The following is a 12,422-nucleotide window of genomic DNA, read 5'->3' on the forward strand; positions in this document are numbered from 1 at the left end:
ACCTTGTCCAACTCTCCTTGTGAACTGGCCTGTCTCATTGTAGCGATTCCACAAGTGTTGAATAACTGACGGAGACACATTGAGATCCACAGCAACACGATGAAGTCCATCCTTCTTGGATCAAAGTAACTGCCCTTACGACTTGAACCTCATTAAGATGTCTCATGGGATGTGCTGGTTTACGTACGTGCTGAAATGACAGTCTGTGTACCTAATGACTAGGGCCTGGATATTTAGGTTTTCACCTCTTTTTTTTTTTTCCCCCCTCGCTCTTTAATTCACAAATTTCAATATATTCATTTGTTTCACACTTCCTGGAGCAGAGTGTGAATTTCATTGCACCTAAAAAACCTAAATGAGGGGTTGACATCTAAAATAACCTAAATAGCTGTTTTACCTTCTTCATATGTTATTTCCCCATTGAAATGCACTGTACAATTATTTCCACCGTGATTACAAGCAGTGGGACGGAGATAGTTCAGGATACTGCCGTTGAATGCATCATGTCCCATGCTTCCCACAACACGCGACATCTCATGGCTCCTTGATGCACCTGATAAGGTCAGGAGGATCGTAAACAGTTTCACCTCCAGTCATCCAGAGAGTACAGCCGACAGAATGTGTGGTGAATGGTTCCTGGAGTATTTTCTAACTGTAACTGTATAGTGAAGCAATGCGTAAATCGCACTTGAGAAAATGGATTGCTACAGATGGACACTTCACTATGGATGGTTGAGTAGTCTTCTGTCAGGCATGCTCCAAAGAAGTTTCCTGTAACTGACCTAAAACATGCACTGCAATACTCTAGCTCGCTTACTGATGAGTACTTAGGATTTGGATTCTTCATTTCAGGTTAAATGTGAGCAGAAATCCTATCTTGAGCAGCATAAATCTGCAGCTGCTCACATGGCTAGTGTAGCGAGGAGAAAAAAGTCCAGCAGCGACAGCAAGCAGTTATTTCTTCCACAGTTGGCGGGCCTGAAGATAACTTTAACTTCCACCTATGTCAGGCGTTGGTGTGTGCAAACGTCCCATGGAAGTCCTAAGTAACCTGATGATGAAAACGTTTTTGGGAGACATCAGTGGCCACAGTATACCTAATGAATCCACATTAAGGAAGAATTATTTGCACCAGAAGACATTAGATGAAATAAGAGATGTAAGCGATCACTATATTTGGTGTTCTGTCGATGAAACATATGACAGTAGCGGTCACTTCATTGTGAATGTGGTAGTAGGTAAGCTGGATCAAAATGAACCACATAAGCCTCATCTAATTCTTTGTAAAGAAACATACACATATTGTGGCCAGCCAGGAATCAAAATAGTAAGTTCCTTTTGTTAGTGACACAGTGCTACCTACCTGCTGAAGGCAGGGCAGGTTCTACAGTCCTACCAGAGCATCATACAAGTTACGTGCTTGGCCCACGGTCTGCACCGCTTTGCGGAGGAGATTAGAAGCAACTTCAGTGACGTGAACAGCGTGGTTTCTTCAAAGTTTTCTTAAAAGCCGCAACACATATATAGTTCTTCAGAGAAACTGCCGGCAACACCTCTTCCACCTGAGCCGATACTTACCCTCTGGGGAACTTGACTGTCTGCTGCTATTTACTACGCTGAGCACCTGAAAGGAATTAAAAATGTCGTCAATGACTTGGATGAAACACAAGCTTCCTGCATCGCCAAGGCCAAGAAATCGCTCAAGTGCCCGACCCTCGTCGCTTCCCTAGCATATATTAACACATTTTTCTCTTATACCAGAAGTTATTCTCCAGTTGGAAAGTGTAACCTTGCCACGCAATGATTCCCTGGATATCATTGGCAATGTCTCCAGAAGAGAAATACCTGGGCCATTGGGAATGGCATTTTCTTCAACTCAATCCCGGTTTTGAAGATGTGAAAGTCATCAATTCAGTATTACAGGGAGAAAAATTCAGGAAAATTACCCCTACAACCTGTTGCATTAGCATCTATGTACTGTGCTCCCATATCATGCTCCGTTGAAAGAACTATTTTGTCATATAAGAATGAGTTACGTGACAACAGGAAATCGTTCATGCGAGACAATTTGGATATGTATTTTATTTACTGCAATGCCAAAATATAACTTGCAAAGGAGATAGTAAAGTGTATTCTGCATTTTTATGATAATGTAAACTTCTGTGAAATAAGTACATGAATAAATGCTACAGAAGTACGAAAACAGAATTATTTCTGCCTATATTGATCCTGGAGGCAAAACCTAAAATAACCTATTTTAAGAATACAAGAAACCTAAAGTGAAGGTTTATGCCACCTAAAAATCTTGGCCGTACTCATGACACACTGACACACTGCTGTTCACTTTGTTTTGAGGGGTCACCTGACAGTTTAATGTATGGCTACACCTGCAGATCGAATATAGCTTCGATTTGACATACCCTGGGTAGGTAAGGTCTCAAGGTATGCTGTACAACCATTGGAACCCTATCTACCAAATAAACCTTCAAATACCAGAAGTTACAAAACATGTTCCCCTAATTTTTAAGTGTGTATTTTAAAACTTTGCCCAACATTGTGCAAACGCATTCCAATTATTTGTGACCTGGACTCTAAGGAGGCTTCTTAAATTTCAACTTGTTTCTATGACATATAACCCATGTCAACCATGTATTTTAAGTGGGTTTTAAGGCAGTCTTGTTGAATGTGTCAATAACCTTTTGATTTATGTAGTTTGAACTGATGATTATTCCAAGTGAATCTAAACCGGTCTTCATTTAATAAATGTTACATACTATATAAAGTGTTCAATGGTGGAACATCCCTTGATTGACGACAAACTATGTGGCTAACTCGCTCATTGTCAAAAATAATGCAGTGTTAAGTGTGGTAGCACAGATTAAAGCAGCTACTGGATCTTTTTAGAAGAAAATGTTGGATATGTTTACATTTAAGTTAGTTTCCAGGTCTGATTGCTGCTTCGCATTAGTCTGTAAAGCTGAGTAAACAAGAAAATGAAACTTCTTGACATTTCTTTTTTATATACACATGCATATTGTTTAGTTTGAATTCAGTTTTTACTGCTCAAATATTCTTATAGTAATATAATTCTTGTTGTATTTTGAAATACATTTTTGTTGGTGTAACCTGGCCAAACTTTTCTGGTAGGACTGAGTGAAAAATTATGGCAGATCTGTCGTATATTTCAAATTAAAGTTTCAAGCATCTGTTACTGTAGATATTTTTTCCCTTTCTGTGTGTAGATTGCTAGAAAGGCTTTTTGATGCTGTTGGGGTGGTTGCTAGGGTGCATGTCGTTAATCTACAGAATTGTTAGTGAGGGTTGAGTGTGCTAGATAGGGATGGTCCTCAAATTGTATTATACAAACTACATTTTGCTGAAATTTATTGCTTATGGGCTGAGGTGGTTTTAAGGTGATGGCTGCATTTGAAAGTGGTATGATAGTTCTGAAATCATTTTGCACTTCATTCATAACAACGATATAGTTTCTGTAAACATCCACTGTAGTAACAAATGTAATTATTTGGGGCAAGAACTTAGCTGCTTCCTTACACATCACTCTCCTGTTAAACTCCTGTATATATCTTGAAAGACTCAAGTAAAGGTAGGCCTATTCTTTTTTTTTTTTTGGTATTTCTATCAGAGCCCTGTTTGAAAATTCATTCACAATTATTGGGTGTGACTAGAACAGCTTGTGCAGCATAAAAAGTTAGACATACAATTCATATAGACTGGAGACAAAAAAAAATGTATGCTGTAAAATTGATTACTCTTGTTCTTTCAGAAAGAAAGTTTTGCAAATTTAGAGAACAAATCAAAATTGTCTTAAATCTCGTCAAAAAGGGAATGTTGGTGATGCGGTATTTCAGAGTCCATATTTTTAAATACATTACTCTCAACAACCAACATAGTTCAGTGCAAGTTAAAGCAATAGCTGCTGTAGTAAGCTCAAATGGACGTATGAGGAAGGAATGTTTGAACCTCAACTTCACCTATTCAATTGGTATTAGGCTATAGATACTCCATTTCATATTGAACAAATTGTTTTGCTCAGTAGCCTGTCTGTCCTTAGCACCATGCAAGTTAGGAAATTGACACATGCACATGTGTTTGCATAGAACTGATCACTGAGCCAAGCTGCTAAATGAAATAAAATACCAAAAGTAATAAAGGTTTGTTAATACTCCATGATTTTATAAAAAAAGTTAAAAATTAAAATATTAAGTTTCAGTTTGAAATTGTTCTGGAAAATGTTTATTGGTGCTGTTTCAAATGGTTAATTGGCTGTCATGATATTGAAAATTGAAAATCCACAGCCTGTTTCCAGTCATTCAACCAGGTCAGGAATGGAATGAATGAAGCCCCTGTCTAGCGACGAGTATAGGAATTGTGCCAGCTGCCGAAGCCTGTCACACTCCTGGGGCAATAAGTAATGAATGACAGATGGAATTAAATTATTTTGGTGTGTAGCTGGAATGAATGACGGGGAGGGGGAAGGGAGTACCCAGAAAAAATCTGTCCTGCCTCGGCTTTGTCCAGCACAAAATCTCACCTGTAGTGACTGGGGTCGTGATATTGCCCATCAATAAAAAATGTTAAGCTTTCGTATAAATTGTCACTTCACGTTAGCAGAAGCAGCTATGTTACACAGTAGGCACTTAGGGCCGATTGCAGAAACGATGACTAGTTTAAACTTCTACCTAAACGACTTCTAAATCGAGCACGATCTTCCATTGCACGAACAATGTTCAGTCGATGTTTAACTAGACATTGCTTAAAGTTTCAATTTTTGTTTGAAAATGCAGACAGAAGTATCTTTCATGCAACTCTTTGCTTGTCACTACCAATGAAATTAGTATGTGCGTGCGCTGAATGCTAGTCAGCTGTTTGTGTTCCTACACATTACTCAAATATGGCTAAGTATGAGCATGATGTGCCCACAGATAAGTGTATCACTTTCGGTGGAAATTAAATATCATGTTTTCGACACTAAAGAGACACGCCACCGTACAGGGAAGTATAGCTTTGATTATAGTGTTGTTACAGTGAGTGTAATCTACTCATAAATACGGTAGCTTCAACGAAGGGAAGATGAAGCAATAGTAATGTGTAACAGTGTGGTGTGTGGGCCATATAGATGTAGCTTGCATTCTGGAGATTGTAGGTTCGAAACGCTTCATCGGCAGCCCTGAAGATTGTTTTCCGTAGTTTCCCCTATTTTTACACCAGGCAAATACTAGGGCTGTTATGGCCACGGCTCTTCTTCCACAGTCTTCTTCAAACAGTAATCACCACTTGCCTTTTCCTATCTGATAGTTACTGAAATCTTATACGATTATATAATTATATAAAAAACCATGCAACCTACTTCTTAGTTTTCACTATTATGTGTTCTCTTGGCAGTAAATATAAGTGAATCTCTCCCGGTTGATATGACAGCCCTCTGACGATCGGGACACTTAATTCTGATATGTAGTCGAAGTGACCAATAATTCCATGGAAATTACCCCATGTATATAATAAAATATATGTTGCCAAGAATTGTAGTAAAGTTGACAGTTACCGGACTGTCCCTTTGTCAGTCTCGTGAAACAAGTCTCTTGAAAAGCGAAACCTTGTTTTAAGATCTACCTCCCCATACATGTAAAACGAATTCCTACGATTTAGGAGCGGGTGACCTTTCTTCCCGGAATCTTCTCAACATAATACAAATTACATGTTTCATGGTACATAACCTCTGATTGTGATTCACTCCTCTCGTTTGAGGTTAAACAGTGCTCTCGGCAGTGTTTAAACATGATACCAATATAATGGTCCGTTATTGGACATTATAAATTTTCCAGCTAACTCATTCTTGGTTGCCTGCGTTTCGCCCTCGTGTGCTAAGTTAGGCTCGTCAGTTGGGACTTAGCACACCACCCAAGACGCAAGGCTAGTGCATACTGTGGAGGCCACTGCATAGGCTATTTGAAGCCACCAGCAGTGCCAATGCACTATGAGAGCTATGTCTCATTTCCAAAAAATAGATGCCTGCCTGGCTATCAAATGATGTAGATGTTGATTCCCATACGGAACCTAAAATATTTGTCCTGAATGAGTAAATTTATAATACCAATATAATGGTCCGTTATTGGACATTATAAATTTTCCAGCTAACTCATTCTTGGTTGCCTGCGTTTCGCCCTCGTGTGCTAAGTTAGGCTCGTCAGTTGGGACTTAGCACACCACCCAAGACGCAAGGCTAGTGCATACTGTGGAGGCCACTGCATAGGCTATTTGAAGCCACCAGCAGTGCCAATGCACTATGAGAGCTATGTCTCATTTCCAAAAAATAGATGCCTGCCTGGCTATCAAATGATGTAGATGTTGATTCCCATACGGAACCTAAAATATTTGTCCTGAATGAGTAAATTTATAATACCAATATAATGGTCCGTTATTGGACATTATAAATTTTCCAGCTAACTCATTCTTGGTTGCCTGCGTTTCGCCCTCGTGTGCTAAGTTAGGCTCGTCAGTTGGGACTTAGCACACCACCCAAGACGCAAGGTTAGTGCATACTGTGGAGGCCACTGCATAGGCTATTTGAAGCCACCAGCAGTGCCAATGCACTATGAGAGCTATGTCTCATTTCCAAAAAATAGATGCCTGCCTGGCTATCAAATGATGTAGATGTTGATTCCCATACGGAACCTAAAATATTTGTCCTGAATGAGTAAATTTATAATACCAATATAATGGTCCGTTATTGGACATTATAAATTTTCCAGCTAACTCATTCTTGGCATTATATTGGTATTATAAATTTACTCATTCAGGACAAATATTTTAGGTTCCGTATGGGAATCAACATCTACATCAAGTGTTTAAACATGACCGGTTGAACATCGGTTTTAGACAGTGTCTAAGCGATAAATGTCTTTCCAATGCAGCAGCCATACTTAGGCATTGTTTAACCGTAGACATTGTCTAAGTACCTTTTCTGCAATTGGCCCTTAATCTTTGGCAGCCCAGAAAGATATAAGATAACTGGTTGGTTCTTCTTATCCTGTAACTTGATGTAAACGTAAAATTTGAATTGTGTTCACCTGGTTTACCAATCGAAACAGGAATAAATGTTAATTTTAGTAGACTGGTGAGTTAATGTGTCTCCATGTATTTAATCTTAATATAGTATGTTTTAACTCTAGAAAGGAAGGGATTTACATTTTATGATGCAAGAAACAAGTTCTTCACAGGGAGCTCTAAACTGTTGCCTTCTTACATATAGGGCTGCTTAACAGAGATGATTTGAAAGTGATAAGGCTCCATGAGACTTTCATGGTTTCATAAGAAATAACCTATTCCATAATCTCAAAATTTGAAACATTTTCATTCATTGAAACACATTCACCTTTGAAGTGGGCTTACAAAATTTCCATGCTATACAAAATAATGTACTTCATGCAGCCATTACTTTTCACTCAATCCACTCTTGTAATAATCTGCATTCTGTTTTGTACTAAAAACTTACTATCCTGCCATAGTTCTAAATGTAGCCTGTTACATTATTTTCTGCATTGTTATGGTTTTCAGTGTCTCACGACGATGACGACGTGGCAGCCAAACCAACCAACTTCTGGCTACTATCCAGGACCTCAAGGTTTTTATCTAGTCAAGATTATATTGTAATTTTTTGCCTTAAAACTACATTTTTCACTGTAGTTTTATTTTTCACACTGCCAAGCTTAATGCTATTCAGTTAAATGTAAAAGTTTGTTTAAATTTGAGTGAATCTAAGAACTTTTTCTACACAGAGATTGGTTAGAAATACTTGATGCATCGTCAGACTAGACTTAATCTGATGCATTTCTAGCGGACTGATGTATAAACATTTTGTAACATACTAAGTCTGATGCTAAAGGACCAATACCTAACATTCGAATGAGGATACTGATTAAGGGGAAAGGAGAATCTAGTAGTTATCTTAATGCAAAAGTCATTTCTGTATAATGACTTAAAGGTAAGACCCTAGGGTGCGGGAGGGTGGGTAGATAGATATTGAAGGCTGTGGAAATGAAGAGCAACTTGTCTTTATATTCTCTAGGAGAAGCATGATGGGTTCCCTTGGGGGCTTTGACAATTGCTTTGTAATCGTGGTAGTAGTTGCGGAACTAGCTTCATCGTACATTGAACTGTGTAACATTTTCCTTTTGCTTGCTTTTTGCTTTTTGTCACAGAAGTTGATCCATTGTGGGTGTAAGTTTGTGGTTTGCCTCTCCCAGAATTTCATAAGCCTGTTTTGTCTGGAAAATGTTTTGTCTGCTTGACTTTCTTTGTAAGACAATATGGTACCTAATGTCCACAGTTGGTACTGAATGTAACATTTAAGATAATGCATATATTATACTGTTCAGTGTTGGGCTCTGTCTAAAACTTCTTGTTGTCATATCCTGCTTTGTACCTAGTCTAGCCATAAATGCTGTTATAAACTTTTGACACACTGTATAACCAGTTTGGAAGGTAAAGAACTACCAGTGTGCGCATGTTAACACGTTCAATGCGGATTACACGCTAGGCGCGTGACGCTACTTTATAAGCATGGGCGGAGCACGTGCCTAGCGCGTCATGGGACGGTTGCTAGTAAATGTAAATCACAGGTTTCCCGCATGGTAAGAAAGGTTCTAATTGTCATCCCGCACATCGTGTAAGTCCAGTCTACTAGCAGATTCATCTGTAGCCATATTTCCGCTTGCGTATTCAGTTTCCCACGTTTTTCCTCTCCATAGTTGTCGTCATACTGCCCCCAATATTGCCTAGCTAAGCCCAGCCAGTGAGTGAGAGATCCCGAGGTGGACCGTTCGTTCATGGCTGTAGTTTTCTAGAGGCATTTAAGGGAAAGGGGTTGATAACCAGGCGAAGAAAATAAATTTTAAAACAACACTCTGACATTTATTGACATACGCATATCACAAAAAAAAGTATCCTTGATGGTTTTTGTTTACAATCAACTTTCATAACATTCTTTTCTTCCGCAGTGTTTGAGAATCGCACGTATTTCTCGACATACAGCCTTATTGTTCTGGAACGAAAATCAAACAAAAATTAGGCCTCTACCACCTTTTAAAATTAAATATTTGGCTGAAAGAATTCAAAAACTTTAACAGAGGGTTTTTAAAAAATAATTAGACAGCTGTCTCGATGATGGTTCCATAACAAAAGTAGTTAAAGGTTTCATGAATTTACAGCAGTCTACACACGTGATTTAAGCTGAATTCTAATAAATTTTAACGTTTAAAGTACATGACATTCGTCAATTACACCAGTATAAGCTTTAATAAAAATCAGTTAATTTCAAATTTTCCTAATTGTTGTTATTAATCTCTAGCCTTATTTGAGTGACACGTTCTTTACCATCACACGATCGTGTTTCTAATTAATGTATCTCACTGCATTACCCACATGGCAATTATCATTTATATTTCAAACACTTGTTCTTCAGTTAATTATTGTGACTCATTATCATTAAGAATTCCAGATAATTATGCTGTCTGTGAACATTTAATTCCGACATCTGCATGGCATTCACATTTCAAATTAATTTAAAAATGTTTCAAAATTTTAAACATAAATATCTTGGAAAATTTTGTTATCCACACGTGAGCTAATTAAATAATAATTTACTTTACAAATCGTATGCCTTTGCGAAAATGAGATGATCTTTCCTTTTAAATCACACTAATCAACTAAATAAAATCCTTTCCTAGTCTTCCTTGACTTAAACTTATTAAATTTTCCCTTAAGGGCGCAAAAATAACTTCTCAAGGTGGCACACAACGATGAACGTAATCTGTGTCACCGCAAGTACACGACCAGATTAAATCAAATGGACCAATCAAGCTACATGGAAAATACTCATATATACACACACCACATTCATACTGGGAAACGCGTATTTTTATATACATTTACATCAAATCCTGTCCTTATAAGTTTATTAATTTTTAAGCATGGCCATGTCAACATTCAGTAGAAGATAAATTCGTGTATGGAAATTATTCTATCATCAATAGTGACTAGTGATCGAAATTAGGCTTATCACTTGGGTTGAAATATTCTTCTCGCAACGATGGAGATTAATCTAAATTTTGGAAATATAATTGAAGATTCCAGTAAAATCCATAATCACTACCATCACACGAGTTACAAGTCGCAACTATCGCGTCCGTGAGCCTTAATCGCATTATTTATTATTCCCTATCCGTGAAATACACACGCAACACGTGCTCTACTTACAATAAGTTCCGTTGTGCTCCCAATGACACAAGAACGAGTCAATCACAAATAAATTATCCAATTGCTCAATTACATAATAAATATCCTGCAGGATTTGCCGTATTCCAGGCACTTCATGAACAGAGCACATTAAATCTCACATATAAGGAATCTAAGATAAGTTATGGCTCACGAGCGTTTCTCTTTTTACCCGACCTTTAGTTAATTTTATTATTACTCAAGTGATTATTACATCTGTCAATCCTGAAATATCGTAAAATCAGATGACTCGATCCTAAAGAATACAAGTGATCTTAAAAAGACACTAGGTTCGACCCTATCTCTCAAGTTGTACACGTAAATTCAAGTCCGATTAATTTCAGTATTACAAAGCAAGAAGGTTTATCGCGTGGTCAGTGATTTTTAGATACCTAACTCATATGCATGGGAAGTCATTCAAAGACAGACTACACATCTACTCTAATAGGTTCCAAATTTGTCACACACGACACTCGTCTACCATGACACCTCAAGAAATGGAAAAATGAAACGTTTCTAATTACACCAAAACTAAGATCTACAATTTAAAGAAGAAAGACCTAGTTTTACAAAAGATGAGAAAGAAATAAAATTGTTAAATGGTACTCAAGTTTTAGATGAGGTTCGATTCCAGGTAGTAGTCAATCATTCCAGCATTTCCCCAGTCAGTCACCTTCTCCTGACCAGATACGCCTCGCATTTTAGAAATCCATGGAGACACGGCAGTAGACGTCTCACAATGAAGTTGAGGTGTAGATTATTGAAGAATTATCCATCTTGATGTGCTGCGTTCTTCAGGTTGCCTTCTGTTGCGTTCCAGAAGTGAAAGCTGTAACTGAGACGGTAAATTTTAATATAGGCACAAACACGCAGAATTACTGAATATTCTCCTGGATAACTTGGTTTTTAAGTTGAGTTTTACTCCGTAGGAGTTAGTTAGCAATCTCCACTAAATTGTGGCGGAACGGGCGTCTGCTCATACTGCAAAGTTATTTCCCACGTGGTCGAGTAATGTAGCGTCTTCGAGTCGAACAGCAGGGAGTTATCCAGCAGAGAATCGAACATCCAAGAGAGTGATTTACTCGGAACAAGGCTTTTTATATCCTTATTAGGCGTGTACTTTACGAAGACTATAATTGGTTATCAGGTCCCTCGTAATTGTCTCAGACTGTTCGAGAAGCTGGCTGTCAGTCGTTCGCACGTGGCAGGACAGCACGAGCTCGTCACGTGATTTACCTTGGCCTTGTCGAAGCTGGATCAATAGATCGCCCCTCTGAATGAAGAAAAAAACTGGTTTGGAGCTCACTGACTACTTCCCAAATGACAAATTACAGCTCCGGCAAACAATGAAACTTTTAATATTAATTTGTTGGAAATATTCTCGATCGCCAAATTTGACGGACAGTATGTCGTCATTCATTTATGGGATCTTTGAGCAGCAAGACCACTTCAATTCGAGCTAAGACACTGCATTTTCGGTTTATCAATTCTTCAGGAGAATTAAGAGTGGTTCCGCTTTTGAAATAAATTCCACTACAAGATGTTCAGCAAAAGAACTGAACTTGTAAATGTCGTTTATTCTTGTATCATGTATGTGTATAACACGAAAGAACTTGAATCGTTTGTTTCAGAAACGACACTTCTCCAACGTACCAAATTTTCAGAAAACAGGAAAAACTGTAGTGTGTAATGTCATTTCTATCCTTCCAATATTTATGCTTATTCTACTGTTGAGATGACTTACAGATAGGTTGTTTGTATAAATTAGTCAAATATGTTCCTTTACAGACTTTGTTGAAAGTGGTGGAGACATGCTGTTTCTGCAACAAACACCATTAATGAGAATATAAGGAAGTGTAACATTGATTTTAACATCATTTCAATTTCAAAAGGAACTTTATTTAATAAAGTACAAATTTTGTACTGAGGAAATAGTGTTTTAAAGCATTATTTAATAGTTATTTGTAAGACTTACTTATTTGCACATATTGATTAGACCACATTGTATAGAAAAATAAACAGAAGAATACTCCTTATGTCCCTTTCCAATGTTCAAAATATATATAAAACGAAACAACACAATATAATACAAGTAACATGTCTCTTATCTTTGAACAATGCTTCTCACT

General features: G+C 37.7%; 1 protein-coding gene across 2 annotated transcripts in view; it reads left to right on the plus strand.

Moving 5' to 3' along the window:
* The window catches only part of Lfg (Lifeguard), a 132,646-nt gene that overhangs the window by 20,523 nt on the left and 99,701 nt on the right, over positions 1–12,422 (plus strand). Inside the window, exon 2 of one of the 2 annotated variants that reach the window (XM_067139726.2) lies at positions 7,576–7,642. The exons of the other annotated variant lie outside the window; for it this stretch is intronic. Coding sequence (XP_066995827.1) covers positions 7,588–7,642 — 55 coding nt within the window. The 5' untranslated portion in view covers positions 7,576–7,587. The remainder of the gene's footprint in view (positions 1–7,575; positions 7,643–12,422) is intronic. 2 annotated transcript variants of the gene reach the window in all.

Source organism: Anabrus simplex, chromosome 2 (assembly GCF_040414725.1).
Source record: "Anabrus simplex isolate iqAnaSimp1 chromosome 2, ASM4041472v1, whole genome shotgun sequence".
In the NCBI taxonomy this organism is placed as follows: Eukaryota; Metazoa; Arthropoda; class Insecta; order Orthoptera; family Tettigoniidae; genus Anabrus; species Anabrus simplex.